This window comes from Corythoichthys intestinalis, chromosome 15 (assembly GCF_030265065.1).
Source record: "Corythoichthys intestinalis isolate RoL2023-P3 chromosome 15, ASM3026506v1, whole genome shotgun sequence".
NCBI classification, from domain to species: domain Eukaryota; kingdom Metazoa; phylum Chordata; class Actinopteri; order Syngnathiformes; family Syngnathidae; genus Corythoichthys; species Corythoichthys intestinalis.
The window spans coordinates 39645299-39670692 of record NC_080409.1 but is presented as its reverse complement, the minus strand read 5'-3'; the positions used below and the strand labels follow the sequence as shown (position 1 = coordinate 39670692).

The 25394-nt window shown below is 38.4% G+C and overlaps 1 protein-coding gene across 1 annotated transcript; it reads right to left on the bottom strand.

Annotated features, from left to right (window-relative positions):
* Positions 1–234: 234 nt before the first annotated feature.
* LOC130931491 (tumor necrosis factor ligand superfamily member 10-like) lies at positions 235–24794 on the bottom strand. Its single transcript, XM_057860359.1, has 6 exons — positions 24658–24794; positions 19074–19199; positions 15741–15786; positions 15547–15657; positions 12214–12470; positions 235–6013 (listed from the first exon to the last, which is right to left on the bottom strand). Exons 1-6 carry the CDS (start codon positions 24772–24774, stop codon positions 5804–5806), a joined length of 867 nt encoding a protein of 288 aa, XP_057716342.1. The 5' UTR covers positions 24775–24794; the 3' UTR covers positions 235–5803.
* Between the last annotated feature and the right edge of the window lie 600 nt (positions 24795–25394).

The following is a 25394-nucleotide window of genomic DNA, read 5'->3' as shown; positions in this document are numbered from 1 at the left end:
CAACGCACAAAGTTAAACTACTGGTAATAGTGCAAACTAGCGCCTTCCTCGACACATATATTCCACGTGTCTCACTCCCATATTCCATGCTCGAGCGCCCCTGGCGGCCGTCAGAAAAATACACAAATTGGCCGCATCATTGCACACGCCGCAGGACCCAAAATGAAGGGAAAAAAGTAGCGGCTTGTAGTCCGGAAATTACGGTACTCAAATTTGACGAAAAATATGAACTCAATGACTGACGACAAAGTAAAAGTCCTTCAAAAATTGAAGTCTTTACATGGACCGCACGGTTACGTGACTCTGCATGTTACCATTGACATACAACACTCAAACTAAGGAAACACATCAACCACATCCTTTGTTACAGGCTCTCCAGCAGAAAATTTGCAAGGTATGGTAGTATAGAAAATACAGAAGGTATGTAAAAAAAATATAAATTATGACAATTAACTGTTATTATAAGCCATTTATTAACAATACTGAAACGTAAAGTCTTACAAAAAGGCAGTCTTGAAATAATTTTCACAAACAAAAACAATGCAATTCAGTGCAATGACAAAGAGCCGTAACAGGTTGTGCACATATCGACCGTAACGTGTCAACATCACGCTTTCAATTGCATCATCAGACACGGTTTAAATGTGTGCTTTTTATACTTTCTTTTGTAGTACAGTGGTACCTCTACATACAAAATGAATTAAGGTAGTTTCTGGGCTGTGTTTGTAAGTCAAAATGGTCGTTTGTCGAGCAGAATTTTCCCCATAAGAATACATAATAATTCCAGATTCCACAGCCAGAAAACCTACATTGTATCCTTAATAAATACTGCTGGTTAGGGGTGTGACAAAATATCGAAATGGTGATATATCATGATACTTTGTATCCCAAAAGGTTATCGATATGCTCCTGCCAAGAATTAACATATCGTTTTAAAAAGGTGTCAAAGTTGAAAAAATAAAATAAAAAGGAACCAAGAAGTTGCTACCAAAATCTTCCACCATAATAGTGTCTGTTAACTCTAAGGGTGCATTGACGGTGCACGACGCCCGATCCATTTAGACTGGGAACGTTCATTCATTCGAAACCAGAGCGTTCAGTCATTCTGTCCGATTTTCAGGGCATTTACAGGTCACCTGCAGTTCATTTTAGGGCATTTACAGGTCATTTCCTGTTGAGTTTGAGTCACTACCTATTCATTTGGGTGATTCCCAGGTCACTTCCTGTTCTGTAACTCAAAATGAACAGGAAGTGAACCATAAAATACCCCAAAATCAACAGGAAGTAACTTAGCATCAACCGGTAAATGACCTTAAATGGTCCAAAATGACCTCATTGCCTGGCATTGGCTGCCACTGACAGCCATAGACGTTCAATCCGTTTGAAGTGGGAGGGGTGGCAGCGAATGAACGACCTCACAGTTCAACTGGATTGGACGTCTACTAGTGATACTTATTCCAATTCACACTAGAAGCTTGTTTTTCTGTTAATTAGTTTGTAGAATATCCTAGAATGATTTCCTGGCCAATGTATCGATAATCTTTGTATTGCAATATCGTCAGATCATCGTTATCGTGAGCTTTATATCGCAAATCGTATTGTATCGTGAGGTACCAAGAGGTTCCCACTCCTACTGCTGGTACATACACTTCATAATGATATTGGCGGGGCCGATTAACAGGGGGCCTGTCTCCGTCAAAGCTGACCGAGTTTAAATACAGACAGAGCTTTTTACGTTTAAAATTCCTGTGAATAAATGCTTAAATCCCTGAATTCTATATAGATATGGAAGTAAAACAGTTTCGATCTTTGGTTAAATGCAAAAAAACCCAAAAATAAAACAGGCAGTTAGCATTTATTTCATGTAAATACGTCAAATGTGCTGCTAGTCTTTAAGTCATTGTGGTGCCACCTTGTCACCACAAAGATCTTTTTAAGTTGAAACGCTTGTGAATAAATGCTTAAATCCCTGAATTCTTTATCGATATGGACGTAAAACAGTCTCGATTCTTGGTTTAAAGCAAAAAAAAAAAACGTGCAGTTAGCATTTATTTTACGTAAATATGTCGAATCTGATGCTAGTCTGTTTGCCAATGTGGCGTCCCCTTTGGTACAACAAAGAGCTTTTTGCTTTGAACATTCTTGTGAATAAATGCTTAAATCCCAAGAATTCTTTATAGATGTGGACGTAAAACAGTTTCGATTCTTGGTTAAAAGCAAAACGGGCAGTTGGTAGTTATTTTACGGAAATATTGCGAACTATGACACCAATGGTGTAGCGGGTAATTTCTTCCATTGGTTTATTTACGTTTCAAAATGCATGCATGGTACGAAAAATATAACAATTACCAATAACAAATCACTCCTGAGACAATCCTTCCTGATTGTATGCGGTACAGCTTTCGTACTTTTTCAACCTAAATCCAGCGTTAGATTGCTTCATGCATGTTTGAGAATAACTCCTCTTGATGTGGGCTGGCCCCCTACTTGAAGGCGAGGCGCAGTGTATGACTTATGTGACCCGCGCCAATATCATTATGAAGTCTATGGCTGGTACTATTACAAATGGCAATTACGTATACATTGCAAAATAAATACATTATTAATAAAAACGGTATAATAATAATTCCTGTAATAATGTAACGAATCAGGTTCTAATGTGGCGGACATGCGTTGCGTGCTGTACCTGAACGCACCACGTCGCTGACGTGACAGAGAGGGAGAGGCGCGGTTGGGATTTTACTTTCTCTTTAAATTTTTTCATTAGGACACCGTGAACTGTGGCGGACAGTAGGCGTGTTGTGTTGTACAAGTTCTGAAATAAATGATGAAAACCTGTCGACTGTGGAGATCGTTGACATTCTACGGCCGTATTGTTGAACCAGTTCACGGAGGCGCACCCCACGCTCATATTTTTCTATCATTTCCATCTTCATTTCAATGGTAAGCGTCACCTTTTTCCTTGTGTCACCACCTGCACTAACCTTCTTGGAACCTGTGTTGATTTCTCGCAAGAAAATCCGCCCTGCGTCCATCTGCGGTGCTGTCATGTCGTCGTATTTTGAGCATGTCGTCGAATGTAGAAACAAATGGCGAGTCAAATTTTACGTCGGATGTCGTGTGTTGAAGCGATCGTATGTCGAGGTACCACTGTACTGTTTTAGCCTGGTGGCCCGCAAGGCTTAAGGCACTGGAGGAAACCATGTGTAATTTTTAAAAATAACTTAGTAATGATTGCTGCCAGTCCTCTCAGTCAAAATGAGTTGGACGCCAGTCACTGTCAATAGCAGAGTAACACGATCATTCAATGTCTATCTCTGTCAACAGCAGTGGAATGCTATAAGTGCGTAGCTTCAATATTAGCGTCTAATTAAAAGCATTTTTTAAAAACATTTTTAAATGATATCGGATAATATCGACATCGGTTTTTCCTTATCGGTTTTGGGCAATATGCATGTTGCCTTCAAAGATATAGTGATGCAATATAGGCACTTTTTGCATAACTTCAGTTGAAGTGTTGATTTGGAAAATTTGACGTTGCTACACTTATCATTATTAAAGCATCCAGTGGGGCATCACGATACAATTAGCCATAATGGTAAGTCCACGACCACATATATCTGTATCGGCTTTATATCTGATTTTTAAAGTTGGACAATATCGGGGTATTGGTTAAAAAGTCATTTTCGGACAGCAATACTTGTAATATTTAGCATGCTGCTTGCACACTTCTGTCATGGTGCCTTTTGTTTGAAAGCCAAAGTTCATTGTACACAATGATTGCCAGTGGTCATTATGTGATATATAAATAGAATTAGGTTCCCTATACTATTGCTAATGGCGAAACAACCGGGCAGAGTACAATTTCAACCTGCAATTCAATTGGTAAAATCCCCTTAATGTTTTGGATCTCGCGATTAGAGGAAAATGGCAAAATGTACACTAAAAATGTCAGCAAAAATTCACAAACGGGGAAGTCCAGTTGTTGTGTAGTGGCTGGAGACAATTCCTTTGCTTGTGGTAGGTAGTCTAGATCAGTGGTCTCCAACCTTTTTTGCACCAGGGACCGGTTTAATGGGGGCGCTTTTTTTTTTTTTTTTTTTCTTCCAGTTTTTACGGACCGGCAATAAATATAAAATAACACGTCGAGGTTTAAGTGCAGGGAAAATGTCACACTTACGCTGAATTAACCTTTTATTATTTTTTTTTACTCATTTGCTCCCCAAAAAGTATAAATACGTTCTATTTTGAATTGTTTCAGTGTCCCAAAAACGTATTTATATGTGTTTTACATTTTTTTTTTTTTTTTTTTTACAAAAGGGCATCTCTAGGTTCTGTTGCACCTAAATTGCAATGCACAAGGCTCAAAATTCATTTTAAAGCAATATTACTGGCCACTGGAGGGCGGTAGCGCATTTTGTAAGAACTCATCTCGGGCCAAGAAAGGAAGTAAAGAAAGTTGGAGGGATCTTGTGAAGACGTGTGAGAATTTGAGAAAAATGTCGAGAATGATCGGGGGGAAAAAGGCAAATGACACTGGAGGAGTGTTTTGAAAAGAAAACGAAACCATCATCAAAGAAGGATTTTTAAAAAATCTATCTTGATGAGACAGACGGTAACGTCCACAACAGCGTCAGATTCCACACGCGTTCTTCGGAGCTCACGTTGCGTTACTCCTTAACCCGAGTTTGAAACCAACGATGAAGATGATGAAAAAAGTGAGACCGATCTTGATCCGGACTCATCAGATTACTGGGAGCCACCTCATTCAACCGGGAGCAGCCAAGAGCCTTCCCCGTTGTTATGTGCGAAAATAGTTCAACAGTTCAATAGTTATGTGTAAATAAATTGTTACTTTGCGAACAAAAGCTCTATTTGTCTTGTTTGTTATTTTGTAGAACGAAAACATCATTCAGATGTTTGGGATGTCACAAAAGTGAAAAATAGCTGTGTTAAAGTCAAAGTTATGTTTGAAATGTATGCTTTCACAAAAAGCTCAATTTCTCAGAACAGAATTTTCTGTGGGCCTTGCAAAATCAGTCAAAATCCAGTAAAACGGCCGGGAGCGAAGGGCCTTGCACTGGTGAGAATGGCTGGGAGTGAGTTAACAACGGCCTCTCCTAAAACTATTCGGCAAATATCCGTGGTCGAAGGCATAAAGAGTTCTTCTCCAATTGGAAAGGTTTCTTGGCTTTAGCAATACAGTTCGCCATGAGGTATGATGCTCTCAGTGCATTCACTTTTGTTGCATCGCTTGCTAGCTTTTAGCCACATATTATGCACAGTGGACTTAGTTGTAGGCTCCTCTTCTGGCTCAGCAGGTGGCCTTTTCCCCGGAAAAAAGCTGTCCAAAGACGTCGCCGACCGCAGCACACAGCCACCAGCAGCTAAAGTTACTGTTTATATTGACTGGTGCTGGGCTGCTATAGGTGTGCAAACACCCTAGTAATTGGGGCCAACCACTAGATGGCGAATCTTTTCTTGGATTAGTCTATAGAGTAGACAGGGATATTGATGTCTCAAGAGCCACAGGGCAGATAGCAGTTGACAATAATTTACTTATTTCTCTGTGGCTTGGTAGCAAATGCGCCACGGACTGGTACCGGTCCGCGGCCCGGTGGTTGGGGACCACTGGTCTAGATCGTTTGTAACGCGTGCAAACATTGATTTTGTTTATTCACAAAACAGCACTTCCTCACACTTACCTGCGGGGGAGCCCTAACCGCATATTCTGTGTGCACTTTAGGAAGGCATTTTTTGACTAGGTAAAATGACGTTTCGTTCTCGGGTCTTGAGCGTGAGCCTAGCCCACCAGGAAGGCCCCGAAGTAGCTGGCCCTGCCGTCGGCCTCCAGAGCACTGGCGTTACCGACTGCCACGAAGAGGCGATCGTCGGGTTGCAGGAAGGCAGTGCCCGCCTGATTGAGAGAGAACATTCCTGGCTCTCGGCCTCGCGGCCAGCAGGCGCTCCGAGAAGACTTCATGAGCAAGATGGGGGCCGTGTAGGAGCTCATCTACGGAAACCGCATTGGGACAATTTGAATATGATATTTCACAACATCAGATTATTTTACTGTATGCATTTGTACTGCCATAAACGATTATTTTGGCTCATCGGCAATTATTTCTGCAATAAATTGACTATCAAGTTCATATGAAAATGGTGTTCTTATAAGTCGGGGTTAAAAATTTTTAACAAGAAATTGGAACCAAAAACTGCACTGAGAGTAGTTGGACGATGAATATCATGTAAATGTGTCATTGTTTTCCAAAGCAAAAGCAGATGTTTACATACACAGTGCCCTCCATAATTATTGGATTTATAATAATTATGTGTTTTTTAGCTTCTAATAATTTTTTTCTCTAAATAATATGGGACCTTAATGGAAAAAAAGAAAAATCCAACCTTCAATACAAGTGCATTTATTCAGTGGGGAAAAAAATCCCACATAAAGAAATAATTATTTGACATCAAATAATGTGTGCCACAATTATTGGCACCCCTGGTGTTAATATTTTGTACAACCCCCTTTTGCCAACAAAACAGCACCTAATCTTCTCCTAGAATGTTTCACAAGATGGGAAAAGACAACAGATTTTGATTTAAAATGTCCTGGTATTTCAAAGCATTCATGATGCCATGCACCCTAACAAGGTTCCCAGGGCCTTTGGAAACGAAACAGCCCCACAGCATCACTGACCCATCCCCATACTTCACAGTGGGTATGAGGTGCTGTCTGCATGCCAACAAGCTGTTTGGGAGGCATGCACGGAGAAAACCTTTCCTCACTCACAATCATAAACGCAAACGTCTGGAGTTCGCCAAGCGGTATTGGGGCTTCAACTGGGACCGTGTGCTTTGGTCAGATGAGACCAAGATTGAGCTTTTTGGCAACAAACACTCTAAGTGGGTCTGGCGTGCCACGAAAGATGCACATGCTGAAAAGCACCTCATACCCACTGTGAAGTATGGGGGTGGGTCAGTGATGCTGTGGGGCTGTTTCGCTTCCAAAGGCCCTGGGAACCTTGTTAGGGTGCATGGCATCATGAATGCTTTGAAATACCAGGACATTTAAGTCAAAATCTGTTGCCCTCTTCCCGAAAGGTGAAGATGGGTCGTCACTGGGTCTTTCAGCAAGACAATGGCCCTAAACATATGGCCAAAGCTACACAGAAATGGTTCACCAGACACAAAATCAAGTTCCTCCCATGGCCATCTCAGTCCCCAGACCTCAACCCCATTGAAAACCTGTGGGGTGAGCTGAAGAGGAGAGTAGAGAGGAGAGGACCCAGGTAGGTCTCTGGATGATTTAGAGATATTCTGCAAAGAGGAATGGCTGAAGAGCCCTCTTTCTGTCTTTCCCATCTTGTGAAACATTATAGGAGAAGATTAGGTGCTGTTTTGCTGGCAAAAGGGGGTTGTACAAAGTATTAACACCAGGGGTGCTAATAATTGTGGCACACATTATTTGATGTCAAATAATTATTACTTTGTGTGGGATTTTTTCCCCACTGAATAAATGCACTTGTATTGAAGGTTGGATTTTTCTCTTTTTTTTCCATTAAGGTCCCATATTATTTAGAAAAAAAAAGTTATTAGAAGCTAAAAAACACATCATTATTATAAATCCAATAATTATGGAGGGCACTGTTTTTGAATTTTATTAATTTCAAAGATAACCAGTCTGCTTACACTGAGGACTACAGAAAACTAAATATTTACTCGGGATGTCCCGATCGCATATTTTTTGCACCACAAGTCCGAATCACCTGATTTTGAGAATCTGTCGATACAGAGTCCTGATTCGATACCGGGAAGAAAAAAAAATCACAAAAGTTCCAAACATGTTACTGTCCCCCCGTGCCACTTTCATAATGTGAATTATTTTTAAACAACAATAATGAAGAAAAATGCTTGTCTTTATTAAATGCTTCATTAAGTCCACTGAAATCCACGCACGCTTTGACGTGCACACTGCTGAGAACAGCTTCTCACTGAACACAATGAGTTGCCACAGCACACTTATGCAAGTTTAACGTTGATTGATACAATTGTGCCTTTGATCGTTGAGCTACCAAGCTTCTCTGGCAAGATCAGAGCTACAGACCTGTCGATCATTGTTAGCTTGAAGTACCAAATGCAAGCTGGTCAGTTTGGTCACACTGCTTAGCAGGTGGGAGGGTGAGAGGATGTGGTGCTGTATCATCATAAAGCAGAAGAACATAAATATATATTTTTTAAAATTAAAAACCTGATTCTTTTTTATCCGATTCCAATCCTCTGAAAAAAATATTTTTTCAAATAAAGAGTTCATTTTTTTGTTTCAAATATTTAAAAATAAATTGAGAATCCGACTTTTTTTCCTTTTTATTGTATCAAGTTTAAAAACCAAAAAGAATGAAATTAGAATACAGTGATCGCTCGTTTTTTGCGGTTAATGGGGACCAGAACTCGTTGTGATAAGTGAAAAACTGAAGTAGCCCCTCAAGTATAATTTGAAAAAACTTTTATGTATTATATATATTTTATTAAATGGTTTTTAAGCACTTCAAATGTAATAATTCTGCTAAGTTTTAAAAATGTTACCGTCCCACCGAATTATTTTTAAACCAGAATGAAGCAGAATAATGCTTGGCTTTATTAAATGCTTCATTGAGTGAGTCACTCAAATCCGCTCAAGCTGCTCACTTACACACTTCACACAATGAGTTGCCACAGCAACTGTTTAACAAGTTAAACGATGATTGACGCATGCTGCGCTTTGAAGTTCGCGTCCCTAGCAAGCTCAAAAATTAAACGTTTGACAATCATCGTTTACTTTAATAAGCAACTCCAGTACTCTGCCTGACCAACACAGAGCAGGGAGAGTGAGACTACGCGATCGGCTCGGGACAGCTCATCTGTTTTTACTTATTTTTCAATTGAAAAAAAAAAAAAAAAATCCGCGATGTACTGAGGGCGCAAAGTTTGAAGCGCGAAGTAGGCAGGGATCACTGTACTTACAATGAAGAGCAGAGTTGAGTATTGAGTTTTATCTGATACCTGTTAATAATACTCTGTACTTTTTATTTTCTAAATTCACGTCTTTTTAATTTACAGTGAAGATATGAATACAATTCAGAGTAAATCTTTCAAAATTATGATAGGTTTTAGTCATAGGCGGAGTTTGACTTTTTGGCCAGGGGGGGCACAACATGTTGATGACCCCGAAACGCAGTGTCAGTGTTGGGTCTAAACTTATTATTGTACTAAGAAAGTAATAAAGGACCTGAGGGAGGGCGGAGAGAGAATCAGAACGGAGACAAAGATAAGGTTTTACGCTGACGGCAGTCAGGAGGAAGGTTGATGCGGAGCGAGTGGCTCACAACAAGCTTCTCTCACCTCCCCCTGAGGAGCGCAGCCTTTTATTGACCAGTGGGAGAGCATTCATTGCACATGCGTAAGTTTTGTTTACCGAGAAATAGCTGTTATTGTATCATTTACTGAGAACAGAAACCAGAATGAAACATTATGGTGACGTTTACTGAAAACAGAAATCTTACTCTTTTCATTGTGTAAGCACTAAAGCACAAGCGAATAGACTGTTAAATGACAAAACAAAATCATAACACCTAGTTTTAAACACACATAATTGGTTTAATTATTGTAAATACTGTTAGTGTGCAAAAGCATTAAAGCACATCTTACAGTCAGCAATAAAATTAACTTACAAGAATATTCTTATAAGTTGACAATGAGTGTTTTTTGTTTCCCATCATTCTTGAGAGGAATTCTAAATCAGGCTGCTTAGGCAATACTTTTCGCCAAGATAATCAACCATTGAATATGGTACGCCCGCCGGTGTTGTGCCAATGTAGTTACCCTAGTCAAAAATTGTATCCCCTGGGCGGAGCCATATAGAGGTAGATTTGTGTGGTTAAAAAGTTGCTTCAATCAAAATTATATTTTCAACAAAAAAAGTCGCTTCAATAAGAAAAAATGTGTTTGAATGCAAAAATAAATTTGATACTCAAAAGAATGCATGTGAAAACTATTCTTTAAATTTTGGGGGGGGGATTGAAGCAACTTTTTTGATTGAAGTAATGTTTACTTGTGTTTGGGCCACGTTTTGGCTGGCACGTTTTTCTTATTCAATCAAAAAATAAGTCGCTTCAAAAAAATATATATTTTCAAAAAGAAAAATCACTTTAATCAAAAAAAGAAAAATTACAAGAATTTTTCATTGAAAAAGTTTTATTTGATTGAAGCAATCCTTTTTGTGTTTGGGCCATATTATGGGTAGGACATTTGTGTCTAAAGCAGTACTTCTCAAATAGTGGGGCGCGCCCCCCTGGGGGGGCGCAGAGCGATGCCAGGGGGGGCGCATGTGTCCTCGGGGAACATGCCTTTTTTTTTTTTTTTTTTTTTTTTTTTTTGCCGGACTGGAATAAAGTGTACTTGCACATCCACTCAGTGGGTGGCAGTGGCGCTCTCATTTTCAGAGTGCGTGCAGTATTTTTGAACTATCGAAGAGCACTCACAGTCAGCACACAGAAAACAGATACAAAGAGCAGTGCGCCGCCGCCTTTTTCGAAAGCCGTTTTCTGACCGGACTCACTCACGCAGCGACCCACTGTCTTGTCCGGTTCTCACGTCGCCGCCTGAGAAGTGCCATTTTTGGCTTGGGATCGTCACCACGACCGCCCTCACCTACGGTTCTACCTCGGCCGCCGAGAATGCGCTTTTTTCGTGCCGTTTGCCTTTTAGCTTTGACTTTTAGCACATTGAGGTGATGAGGAAAGACTACTGTTTACTGTGTCTGAAAATAATAATAGCGGACTGCCAGAAACCAAATCAATTAAGACGCCACTTAAAGACATTCGACCCCAATCTCATTGATAAGCCGCTTGATTGTTTTTCAGCGAAAACGTGCCGAATATTGCCAACAATTGTCCTGCTTTGTCAGTGTTATATCAGTAAACCAGTGAGCATTGTTAGCATGCTCATTGCAAAATGACTCCACACCATTGCAAAGGAGGTAATACTGAGTGTGAGCAGCAAAAATAAAAACTGTCCTTCTGTCCAAGGACACTCTTTTTTTCCTTTATTCATTTTTGTTTTTTCGGTCAAATTTTTTGGCATATTGTCCTCATGAGTAAATGTTTCTAATCAATTTGAATTTGTTATTATTTACGGATTTTATTACATTTTATTTTTCTGTATCAAATGGTCAAAAATGTACCTTGAGTGTATTTTTACAGTTTGAATGTGACTTTTTTTTTTTTAATTCAGGCAAATTGATGCACGTCAAGTCTTCTCTGTTACAAACAAAACAATGTTAATAAAGTTATACTTTATTATAAGTTGATCTGTTACTTTTTTTCTTTATTAGAAAAAAAAGGACACAATGTTAGGCAGATGCGTATTTATAATAGTAATTTTATAGACAAATAATACTATTTACAGTGGCGGCAGAGAGTTTGGGGGGGCGCGAAACATTTATGTCTTGCTTGGGGGGGGGCGTAACAGAAAATAATTGAGAAGCACTGGTCTAAAGCATTCAACCCCCCAAAAAAGTTGCTTCAATCAATCAAAAAAAAAAAAATTTCAATCAAAGAAAAAAAAAACATCTGAAAAATAAACTTGCCCTCCCCTAATTTAAAATTTTTTTTTATTATATGCAAAGCAAATGACCGTCTAGGGTGCTATTCACATGATCTGTTAAAAAAAAATTTTTGACGCCATTATAAAAATACATTTTTTTGTTCATTTCATTCATTTTTGTTGCAGTTTTAGTTTTTACAACTTATAAAATATATATAATATATAATATATATATAGGGAAGTCAATTTCATGCAATGACACTTTTCGGCCACCAGGGCCCCCCCCCCCCCCCCCCCTTAAAATCTGCTTATGGTTTTACTGCTGTCTTCATTCTATTGACCAGAGCACTAAATTTGTAAAACAAACCTATTGCATCATGCTATAAAATGATGAATTTCACACAAACGTAAACTACAATGTGTTAATTTGAACAGCAGAGCACGCTTCAGTGCCATCGACGGGTGCTGCCGACCCTCCCACTTGAAATGGATTGGACCTCTAGAGCTGTCAATGGCAGCCAATTAGTTCAAACAAAGGGTTAACTATCAAAAAAGTGGGCCGAAAAATTTGATAACAATCAAGGCAGCACGAGTATGCATAAAACCTGGGACGTGAATCCTGTTTCTGACCTTTTTATAAATATACTGGACGAGCTGGGCTCCGTCCTGCTCCTGATCCCGGTCATGAATTTGCTCCTCCTCCTGGTCCTTGTTCCAGTCGGAGGAGAGTCTGAAGTAGGTCTGCGCGTAGATATAATAGAGACCGGCCCGAGGCACCAGCAACTCTCCTCCTCTCAACTCCACGTTGTGCAAGAAGGACTGACCTCTGCGACCTTCCCACGCCATCACGCGCTCGCCGAGGTAGCCTCTGCCACTCCCCGTGACCTCTGCAAGCCAACATTTAAAAGTTGCTGCCATTTAGGGTTGGGTATGTTTGGTCTTTGTTTAATACCAGTTGGTACTTGGTGATTTTTAAACCGTTCCGGTGCTAAGTGGTTCTTGAATTGTTACTTCCATCAAAAAACAAACTACAATTTAATTTACCGTGTTAAATTGAAGGCAGTTAAATGACAATTGACAATCACTATAAAATTTCAATTATTCTGTGTGTATACATCTGACACTATTTTTTTCTAGCTTATTTAAAAAAAAGTAAATGTTGACTGTTCATTTTATTTTTAAATAATAAAATTAGAATGATTATTAAAATAGTTTGAGTTTTCTTTTGCTCTCCTAAAAAACATTTAAAATATATATATTTTACCTTCCCTTCACTATTTAGAATATTATGAAAAATTTAAAATAACATTCCCTTTTTTAATTACAAAAAGTAAAAGGCAAAATTTAAAATGTTAAAAAATGCACATTTTTTTCATTTCAATGTGGTTAAAGAATACTCAACCATAGACTTCATAATTGTATTGACATGTCACTTTCCCCGGACCCTGCGCAACGCCTTCCCGTAGGGGCCTGGACCAAACACCGCTTGTTTTAGTAGCACCTGTAGTCAGTCGCAGGTGGCACATGCTGCGAGCCCAAGCCGGATTTTTGATAAAAGTATGAAAGCTGTACCGCATACAAACAGGAAGGATTGTCTCAGGAGTGATTTGTTTGAGGATTCAAGGTAATTTTTATATTTTTTCGTACCATGCATGCATTTTAAAACGTGGAAAAAATTATTGGGAGAAAATTAGCCGCACTGCATTGGCATTATACCTTTCAATATTGACGTAAAATAACTGCCAACTGCCCGTTTTTTTGCTTTAAACCAAGAATCGAGATTGTTTTACGTCATATCTATAAAGAATTCAGTGATTTAGGCATTTATTAAGAATGTTAAACGGAAAAAGCTCTTTGTGTACACATGGTGTGGGCTAATTTTCCTAACTGACTAGCCTCATTGTTTGCAATATTTACGCAAAATAAATGTTATCGACGCTTTTTTTTTTTTTTTTTTTTTTTTGCTTTTAACCATGAATAAAGACTGTTTTATGTCTATATAAAGAATTCACTGATTTAAGCATTTATTCACAAGAATTTTCAAAGGAAAAAGCTCTTTGTGTACACATGGCGTGTGGCCTACTTTTCCTGACTAGCCTCATAGATTGCAATATTTACACAAAATAAATTCTACCAGCACGCTTTTTTTTTTTTTGCTTTTAACCAAGACTCGAGACTGTTTTACGTCTATATCTATACACAATTTAGAGATTTAAGCATTTTTTAAGAATTTTAAACGGAAAAAGCTCTGTGTACACATGGTGTGGGCTAATTTTCCTAACTGACTAGCCTCATAGTTTGCAATATTTACGCAAAATAAACGCTACCTGCACATTTTTTTTCCTTTTAACCAAGAATAAAGACTGCTTTATGTCTATATCTATAAAGAATTCAGGGATTTAAGCATTTGTTCACAATAATTTTCCAGGGAAAAAGCTGTTTTGATACGGTGAACTTGTTGGATTTTGTATTTAAACATTTTATTTTAGACATTTCTGCATCCATATTACAAAACAATCAGCTTTAACGTGTTCTATTTTATGTAACATTTCAATGTAATAACTTTCAGTGAAAAACCATGGGGAAGAAGTGTTGGGTTGTGGACTGCAAGAGCAAGACCGGATGGATATCTGTCCTACCACGCAGCCGTCCAGGAGCAGGTAACCTTGGGGACCCTGATCAGTCTCCACAAATTCTGGTCCTTAAAGTCAAAACCTGGTCCTGCACCAACCCCTACGCCGACGACAACAAGCAGATCTTCACCTACTTTGACCCGTGCACCTTTGGAAGAATATCTACAGCATCTTCCACAACAATTGCTCTATGGTGCTGCCCAGGTGTCCTGGGGCTGAAGTAAGTGGCCAGCATTACTCACTTTATATTGTATTATATTATGAAGTCTGACTCATCTATAAAAATAGTTGTTTTGCTTGTTTTCATTTTTAAAAACATTTTTAAAAATAAATATTTACTGTTCACTTTTTTAAAATATTAAAAAGTAAACATTGACTGTTCAGTTTTTCTAATATTTTAATTAATAATTAGAATAATTACAATTTTCCCCTTTTTTGAATTACAAAAAATACCAAAATAGTTTGAGGTTTTGCTGTCTTAAACATTTAAAGATAAAAAAAAAATTCTCTTCACCATTTAGAAACATTATTAAAACTTGAAAATAGCATTCCTTTTTTAAATTATAAGTTATGGAATACTCAATTGTAAAAATAGTTGTTTTGCTTGTTTTCATTTATTTATTTTTTTCAAATAACTAACAGTTCACTTGTTTTTATTTAAAATATTAAAAAGTATATATTGACTGACTTATATTTTAATGGATAAAATTAAAAAGATTAAAGTTTTTTTCCCCATTTTTTTAATGACAAAAAATGTATCAAAAGTTTTTTTTTTTGCTCTTAATTTTTTTAATCTTTAAATGTTTTTATCTTCACTATTAAGAATATTTAAAAAAAAATAAAAAATAAATACCTTTTTTAATTACAAAAAGTAAAAACAACTTTCAAAATGCATTGAAAAGAACGCAATTAAAATGTACAAAAAATGCACAATTTTTCCATTCAATTTTGTTACGGAATACTCAACTATAAAAATCGTTGCTTTATACACATAGTTGTCGATTAATCTGATAATCAATTACTTGTTCGCTACCAGCCTTTTCCGATTCAAATGGACTGGATGTCAAAGTTCAGGCTTTATATTCAAAGCTCTCAGATAACTCCAAATTGAAGTTTAAGTAAAACAAAAATGTTTTTCAAATAAAATGCCACCGTTCAAAAATAAATCCCCCTGGGTTATCCGGCAAACAAGAAATCCCTACATAGGAAGTAATTTGAAGCGGGCGAGTGTGCATCATAGCTTTAGGCTATGAAGAGATAAGATCAAAAAAACCTCTCACTCATTCTTCACCTCATGCAAAAGTTCACTTTTAAAAGTCTGTGTTCTTACCTTCTTGCGTCTTTGAGGACGTAGCGGCAGAGGTGGCGGTCACGTGGGCCGCCACGTCGGGGTGGACTACGTGGCCGTCGGGAAGGAAAGGAAGGATTCCTGTCAGCTTATCTGGCAACCACACAGTCATGCCATTTTATTGACGTGGGAAAGATCATTTTTCATCTTTGGAGTAACACCGGATGCGTTCTTACTTGTCACGCCGGAAGATATTTCCTTCTCTAATCTCGCTGCCATCGCCTGGAACAAAAATCACAACCACGTACATTAGTGCAAAAGAAAAGTAGTAAATTGAAGACTGAATGAGATAGTACCTTTTCTCGTAGGCACCGTCTAACTGTTTGCATTACTCTAACACGCTTAATATAATTAATCAGGGAATAGTATGGTTTCTAGTATTTACTGTTTGACTGTTCTTATTACTCTAACACACCCAATATAAAATAAATAGCATTTACACCATAGTTTAAGGAAAACAAGCAGAATATAGGGTATTAGAGATAAACAATGCCTTCTTATCACGGAAGCCCAGCGCACGCGTCATACAACTGACTGAGCAGGATTGACGCACCAACTCTCGCAATCAGTTCTCCCGGACAGTCCAGAACAAATGGCGGGACGTTCAGTCCCAACACAAGGAACACTGTAGAACGCCTGATATCCATAACACGATTGACAAGACTCCCAAGACAAGCCCGTTTGACGCTGAGGTGGCAAAATCCACAACCCTCATTGCCCGGACAACAGTAACACCTGAATCCTCCTGTCCAATCCACAAACAAACAATAATCCCAAACACACCCTTCTTCCTGCCCACGGCCCGCCCCGCGAGAGGTCTCGGGAACCTTTTGTTGATGTGTGATAGGGTGACCTTGCCTCCCCGCCTGAGTGTTTCTGTTTCGCCTTTCTGTGAACGCTGTCGACCCGAATAAATTGTAAACTTGTTCTCGGTGAGCCTTCTTTAAACCTTTCAAAATGGAGTCAGTACTAAGGGTTAAGACTGAGGTGAACGTGCAGAGTTTGGCCTTCTGGCCGGTTGTCGGAATCTCGCCGACCTGGGCCGTTGGAGCTGCGCCAGCGTGGGTCCGGCGGTTTAACTGGCGCCATTCCGGCAGTCTGGCTAGAGGGTCAGATTCCTTCAAGATAGAAAGACTTGTAATTCTTAAAAGATTATTAGATAGATTAGAGTTATAATAATTTCATATTAACTCATTTGCTCCCAAAAACGTATAAATATGTTCTATTTTTAATTGTTTCAGTGTGCCAAAGATGTATTTATACGTCTTTTATGTTTTTGTTTTTTTTTTCCCAAAAGAGACATCTCTGGGTTCTGATTCAATTTAGCGCCAAAGCACAAAGCTGAAAATCCATTTTAAAGAAATAAAACTGGCCACTGGAGGGCAGTAGCGCATTTGGTAAGACCCGCAACCCGATTCAACGGTAACGAACGGCCGAGCCGCAGTGTCGGGCGCCGGCGGAAGACCAAATGGATGCCAGGCAGTGGACGACCGAGCAGAACAACCGGTAAGACACACAGGATGCCAGGCGCTGGAAGACCGAGCAGAACGACCGGGACCACTAGTTCAGCGGACGATGCCTTTGAATCCGTGCTGCTCGCGAACAGAGCCCGCGGACGTTTAATTAAAGTGGCGTTGTAATGGTTTGTTTTGAATGTGTTTGCATTCAGTCTTATTGATTTGGGTGGATACACTGCCCTCTCGTGGCAACAGTGAACATGATGTAACTCATTTTACATGGCTGAATCCAGCTGCTCTCCGTTCAGACCAACTTAAGCTAAGTTTTTGTTTGAGCTAATGTTTTTTTAATGCAGTTGTAATTTGGTTTGTAGGTATATTTAGCCGTTTTTTTGTGGGAATATTTGTTTGAACCATTTTTTAAGTGCATTGAAAAAAAAAAAGTTTGCATTTTATAGCATTTAAACTAGTGCGCTTTTGATATGTAAGTTAGCCAATCATTCTTTTGTTGTAATTAGATCCTCATTTGTTTATTTTATTTATATACAGTTTGGGGCTCAGCTCAGGTATTTGGATTTTTTTATGTTCCATATCCGTTTTCTTGCTTATTCGAACTAACTAGTTCATTGATGAATCAATTACTAAAATAATCGATAGCTGCAGCCTTATTATTTATACTGGACATTTGTTTTCTATAATTTCAGTTGAAATTGTTCTCTTATTTTTCACAGAATATTTAAAAAATAATTTGGAGAACCATGAAGTTGTTACATTTATCCTGAAAAGCATCCACTGGGGCGTCACAATACAATTAGCAATAACACATTAAGTTTACGACCGCATACATCGGTATCGTTTTTTTTTTTTTTTTTTTTAGTTGGACAATATCGGGTTATCGGTTAAAAAGTGAGTATCGAACAACTCTGATATTTATTAGAATGGGATGCACAGAAAAGTCTCAAGGACCTTTGTTCAAAATTGAAAGGCAAATCATTTCAATTTGAAGCAACCATTTTTTCAGAGGGAACTCCAGCGCTTCAAAATTTTGAAAAACAAATTGCCCCCATCATCGGTTGTACTGATCATTATTAAGTTGAAGGTACATTAAGTTTCAAGTAGTGCTGCAGTTGTCGATTATTTTAAAAGTCGATTAATCTATCATTGAGTAATCGGATTAGGAACATTTAATGCATTGCAGAATACATTTTTGGAGATTAAAGCAAAGTCTTGCTAAGATTGCACTTTCAAAAGAGCATTAAATGCGAATATAAAATAAAATTCCCAAGTGTTTCTTCAAACTATACAGAATTGCGCTTTCATTTAATAATAAATTAAAATACCTGAGTTTAACCTCAAACCACTATAGTAAATAAATAAATGAGGATCTAAGTATAACAAAAGAACAATTGGCTAACTTGAATAGCAAAAGTCCGCAAGCTTAAATGCTAATAAATGCTAACCTGTTTTTTCAAATGCTCTTAACTAATCGTTTTAAACACATATTTTCATTAAAAAAAAAAAATAAAAAAAACGGTTAAATGTACTTTTAAACTAAATTATGAATGTATAAAACACATATTAGCTCAAACAAAAACTCACCTAATGTTGGTCTTAACAAGGAGCAGTTGGATTGAGCCATGTTATATGAGTTCTGTCATCTTCACTGTTGCCACTAGAGGGCAGTGTATCCACCCAAATCAATAACACTTTCTAAAAAAAAACCATGACAATGCCACTCTAATTAAATGAATACTCAAGCAGGAAAATTTGAATCAAAGCTTTTTTTTCCTAATCAAACTACTCGAGTAAATCGATTAATCGTTGCAGCACTGGTCTCAAGTAACCATGTGCGAAATTGAACAGGAAGTTGGTCATTTTTACTGTCAAGCAGCCATCTCAGGGCTTGGAAAAAAATGTGCTCCCGTCACCAGTTTTACTAAGCATCACGAAATATTGGGTACAGGCACATGTCTATCGCAAATTAGAACCAGCGATTTTAGTTCACCTAACTGTACTGTAAACACAAAACAATTCTAAAAAGTGAAAGAAAACCTTCTCGATGTGGTAGCCAAGTTGTTGCAGGACTTGCCAGCAGGGGTCACTCTTCTGGTCGGGCGGAAAATTGAGATCGACGTCGGTCAAACATGACATACTCCCCTCTGAAAAACCGTCCTGCATCTGTAGAAGTGATAGGAAAGCGTTATCGTTGCTATTCGTGTGATCGTCGTCTTAGCCATTTCAATGAATCTGTGCAAAACATTCAGGTAAATGTGAAGCTGATTGCGCGGAAAGCAGATAGCAGTTAAACTGTGTGACATTTTTCACACAAACAACCACTACACAAAGAATTTGTTGTCATAAGAATACGATTCCTAAAAATAAACTTTATTTTAACTGCGGCCTTAACAGTCGTTATTTGTTCAAAGCCTGAAACCAAAATGATTACAACACACAATGTGATCACTTGTTTGCTATCAAAGGTCATGTAGAGTTACAACTAGTGCTGCCGTGATTAATCAATTATTTTGGTTAACTAATTGGCTGCCTTTGACAGTGATAGACGTCCAATCTATTTGAAGTGGTTTAAATGGTTTTAAGACATCTATTAGTGATAAACTAATTGAACTTAGCCGCGGAAGAGTGAAATAGTCACATGATTGGATGTCTATAAAGTCAACGGCACTGAAAGATTTAATTGTTGAGAAGAATTTACCCAATCGTCTTCTTTTAGCGTCTTAATAGTAAATATTCTGATTTATTAAAGTATTGGCACCCTTGCAATTCTGTCGGATAATGCTTAATTTCTCCCAGAAAATGATTGCAATTACAAATGCTTTGGTAGTAATATCTTCATTTAAAAAAAAAAACCACAAAAGAGAATGAATTTTTAAAAAAATCATTATCATTTTACACGAAACTCCAAAAGTGGGCCAGACAAAAGTATTGGCACCCTCAGCCTAATACGTGGTAGCACAACCTTTAGAAGAAAAAAACTGCGAACAACCGCTTCCGGTATCCATCAATGAGAATCTCACAATGCTCTGCTGGAATTTTAGACCATTCTTCTTTGACCAAATGCTCCAGGTCGCTGAGATTTGAACTGTGCCTTCTCCAAACTGCCATTTTCAGATCTCTCCACAGGTGTTCTATGGGATTCAGGTCTAGACTCATTGCTGGCCACTTTAGAAGTCTCCAGTGATTTCTCTCAAACCATTTTCTAGTGCTTTTTCAAGTGTGTTTTTGGCTCATTGTCCTGCTGGAAGACCCATGACCTCTGAGGGAGACCCAGCTTTCTCACACTAGGCCCTACATTATGCTGCAAAATTTGTTGGTAGTCTTCATACTTCATAATGCAGTGCACACGGTCAAGCAGTCCAGTTCCAGAGGCAGCAAAGCCACCCCAAACCTTTAGGGAAACTCCGCCATGTTTGACTGTGGGGACCCTGTTCTTTTCTTTGAACGCCTCGTTTTTTTCCCTGTAAACTCTATGTTGATGCCGTTTCACTCTACTTTTGTCTCATCTGACCAGAGAACATTCTCCCAAAACGTTTTTGGCTTCCTCGGGTAAGTTTTGGCAAACTCCAGCCAGGCTTTTTTATGTCTTTGGGTCAGTACCATAGAGTCCCTTTTCATTCAGACGCTGACGGACAGTACGGGTTGACGCTGTTGTACCCTCAGATTGCGGGACAGCTTGAACTTATTTGGATGTTAGTCGAGGTTCTTTATCCAACACCCGCACAATCTTTCGTTAAAATCTCTCGTCAAAATTTGAGACACAGTGCAATGGGCTTTACACTTATTGATGACACTGTGCAAGGTAAACACAGGAACATTCAGGTCTTTGGAGATGGACTTGTAGCCTTGAGATTGCCCATGCTTCCTCACAATTTTGCTTCTCAAGTCCTCAGACAGTTCTTTGATCTTCTTTCTTTTCTCCATGCTCAATGTGGTACACACAAGGACACAAGACAGAGGTTGAGTCACCTTTAATCCATTTTAACTGGTTGTGAGTGGGATTTAGTTATTGCCGCCATCTGTTATGTGCCACAGGTACAGTTGTGGTCAAAAGTTTACATACACTTTTGAAGAACATAATGTCATGGCTCTCTTGAGTTTCCAGTTATTTCTACAACTCTGATCTTTCTCCGATAGAGTGATTGGAACAGATACTTCTTTGTCACAAAAAACATTCATGAAGTTTGGTTCTTTTATGACTTTATTATGGGTGAACAGAAAAAGTGATCAAATCTGCTGGGTCAAAAATATACATACAGCAACACAAATTAGCAATTTTGGTGACTTAGAAAGTTGTGTCAGTGAAATGAGCTTCATAGCATGGCCTCTTAACGTCTTGTGAGTGATTATGAGTGACTAAAGCTGGTGACTTCTATGAGACCATTTATATAGGGTTCATTGGATGCAAACGCCCACAAACGCTACAATGGGAAAGTCAAAGGAGCTCAGCATGGATCTGAAAAAGCGAATCATTGACTTGAACAAGTCAGAAAAGTCACTTGGAGCCATTTCAAAGCAGCTGCAGGTCCCAGGAGCAACAGTGCAAACAATTGTTTGTAAGTATAAAGTGCATGACACTGTTTTGTCACTGCCACGATCAGGAAGAAAACGCAAGCTATCACCTGCTGCTGAGAGAAAATTGGTCAGGAGGGTGAAGATTCAACCGAGAATCACCAAAAAGCAGATCTGCCAAGAATTAGAAGCTGCTGGAACACAGGTGTCAGTGTCCACAGTCAAGCGTGTTTTGCATCTCCATGGACTGAGAGGCTGCCGTGCAAGAAGGAAGCCCTTGCTCCAAAAGCGGCACCTTAAGGCTCGACTGAAGTTTGCTGCTGATCACATGGACAAAAATAAGACCTTCTGGAGGAAAGTTCTGTGGTCAGACGAAACAAAAATCGAGCCACAATGCCCAGCGATATATTTGGAGGAGAAAAGGTGAGGCATTTAACCCCAAGTACACCATGCCTACCGTCAAGCACGGTGGTGGTAGTATTATGCTGTGGGGCTGTTTTGCTACCAATGGAACTGGTGCTTTACAGAGAGTAAATGGGATAATGAAGAAAGAGGATTCCCTTCAAATTCTTCAAGATAACCTAAAGTCATCAGCCTGAAGATTGGGTCTTGGGCGCAGTTGGGTGTTCCAACAGGACAATAACCCCAAACACATCAAAAGTGGTAATGGAATGGTTGAATCAGGCTAGAATTAAGGTTTTCGAATGGCCTTCCCAAAGTCCTGACTTGAACTTGTGGACAATGCTGAAGAAACAAGTCTATGTCAGAAAGCCATCAAATTTAACTGAACTGCACCAATTCTGTCAAGAGGAGTGGTCAAAGATTCAACCAGAAGCTTGCCAGAAGCTTGTTGATGGCTACCAAAAGCGCCTAATTGAAGTGAAAATGGCCAAGGGGCATGTTACCAAATATTAGCGCTGCTGTATGTATATTTTTGACCCAGCAGATTTGATCACTTTTTTCTGTTCACCCATAATAAAGTCATAAAAGAACCAAACTTCATGAATGTTTTTTGTGACAAAGAAGTATCTGTTCCAATCACTCTATCAGAGAAAAATCAGATTTGTAGAAATAACTGGAAAGTCAAGAGAGCCATGACATTATGTTCTTCACAAGTGTATGTAAACTTTTGACCACAACTGTAAGTAACAGGTGCTGTTAGTTACACAAATTAGAGAAGCATCACATGATTTTTCAAAGGGTGCCAATACTTTTGTCCGACACAATTTTTTAAAAGTTTTGTGTAAAAATGATTATGATTTGATCCCCCCCATTCTCTTTTGTGTTTTTTCATTGCAAGCAAAATAAATAAAGATATCACTACCAATGCATTTATAATTGCAATCATTTTCTGGGAGAAATTGAGCATTATCTGACAGAATTGCAGGGGTGCCAATACTTTTGGCCAGCTCTGTACTCTATATTGGAAAAACAGGAAAAAAATGTTTAAAAATATGTTTTAATGGGAAAAAAAAGAAAAACAGTAAATCCTTGATTATTTTACATTTCCTGAACTCATTATACAATGCAAATAAGGTTGCTTAAAAGTTGTTGGGGATAATTTTAGCATACTGAAAAGTTGGTAGTGTTATGCCCCTACCTTCCCGATGCAAACCTACGCCCATGCATACGACAATCTAACAAATGGGGAAAAGGAGAATTGACACATGCTGTAAAGCAGGCAGCACGTTTGTAGTTTTTTTTTTTTGTGTGTGGCAGGGTTCCTACCACCCTCTTCGAAATCGCTTAGTGCCAATGAATGTGCTACAGGGCTGTGACAGGGATGACATTCAACTACTTGTAAGCCGTTGTTTAATCACAAAAGTTAAGAATATGTTTAATGAAGTTTGAAATTTTATTAAGTGTTTTTTTTTTTTTTTTTTTTTTTTTTAAATCAGATGATGATAAATTTCCATATTTATAGTCTGAATTTTCTCGGCGTCTAATTTTCGGTTCCAATACTGGTTTTCCCGCATTTACTTTTTTTTTTTTTAACATTTTTCTTTAATTTTTCAAATGAGAAACAAAACAGGAAAACAGAATAATTCTTTCTATTAAAAAAGTTTATTTAACAATATATATTTAAAAAAGACTGACAGAAAATCCTTCAGTTTTCTAAAAATTATTTGATATATTTTTTTATATTTAAATCAGAAAAGGAATGGAAAGTTTTTTTTTGTTTTTTTTTTAATTAAAAAATTATATAGGGAGGGGACAGTAAATATTCTGATTTTTGTAGCCCCAGATTAAATCCATTTTACGTTCTAATGCACATTTTCTGCTTAAACATTATAAAGCCCAGTTATTACCGTATTTTTCGGACTATAAGTCGCACCTGAGTATAAGTCGGAGCAGCCATAAAATGCCCAATGAAGAGGAAAAAAACGTATATAAGAGTCACCGGAGTATAAATCGCATTTTTGGGGGAAATTTACTTGATAAAATCGACCACATAGAACAGATATTTCATCTTGAAAGGTAATTTAAATTAAAAATACAATATAGAACAACATGCTGAATAAGTGTACAGTATGATAATGCTATATAATGCATGAACAACAAATTGCGAACGTGGCTGGTATGTTAACATAACATAGCTATTAATAGTTATTCAGATAACTATGACATAAAGAACATGCTAACAAGTTTACCAAACCACCAGTGTCACTCCAAAACACCAAAATAACATGTGACATGATATGACAATGTGTTAATAATTCCACACATAAGTCGCTCCTGAGTATAAGTCGCACCCCCAGCAAAACTATGAAAAAAACTGCGACTTATAGTCCGAAAAATACGGTATGTGATTTAGTCTATTTACTGCAAAAATAATCATTGACTAATTGACAAAATAGTTGGTTGTGTCAGCCCTAATTTAAGCATATGCATTCAATAAACTTCTCTTTCAATTGAAAACAAATGCTGGCATTTTTTTTGTTTTTTTTTTAAGAGTTCTTGAGAAAAACACTGTGTCTCATTGAAACCTTCCATGCGCCACGCTTTCTGCGAAGTGCTCGCATTCCTGTTTGATGAGGTGAAACTCATGACAGTGCCTTTAACTTCCGCACTTTGTGGTGCTCAGAGAAGGAAGGAAGGATCCGCCTACCGTGTGCAGGACTCTGTTGAAGAACACCACGCTGACCACCAGGGCGAGGGTCTGCAGCAGCACGGCGGCCAGCGCCACCAGCCAGAAGCAGTGCGGGGACCCCCAGGAAGTGCTCATGTCGACGCCGTGCCACAAACTCCAGCACGCGCCACGAGAAGGAAGAAGAAGAGAGAAAAAGAAAGAGAGGAGGAGGAGCAGTAGGATGTCACAGTCTGGGGTTTGACTCTTGCCTCATTATGGAAATTCATGTTGGAATTTAAGCATAGAGTCCACAGCATGATGTAGTTTAGGGCTGTCAAGAGTATTTTTTTCCCCCTGCCAATCAAGTTTTAAATTTTTGCAGTGACGCAGCAAGCATCATTAAAAAAAAAAAAAAAAAAAAAAAGTGGGCATATATCTGATAGGGGTTCAATTCAATTCAATTCAATTTTATTTGTATAGCCCTCAATCACAACAGATGTCTCAAAGGACTTTACAGAGGCAATATGATACACAATTAGAAATGAAGCAACAAAGATGAATAGATACAGTTCAAGTCCTGGGTATCCCCTATCCTTAAGACCCTCCATGCCGGCAAGGAAAAACTCCAAAAACTCCAGAGTCATTTGGGAGAAAAAATGAGAAACCTTGGGGAGTACCACAGTCAGGAGAGATCCACTCCCAGGACGGATAGATAGGAACCCCAGAACTGCTAATGGGAATTAGCAGGCGAAATTACAGTCCGTAAAAATGCAGTG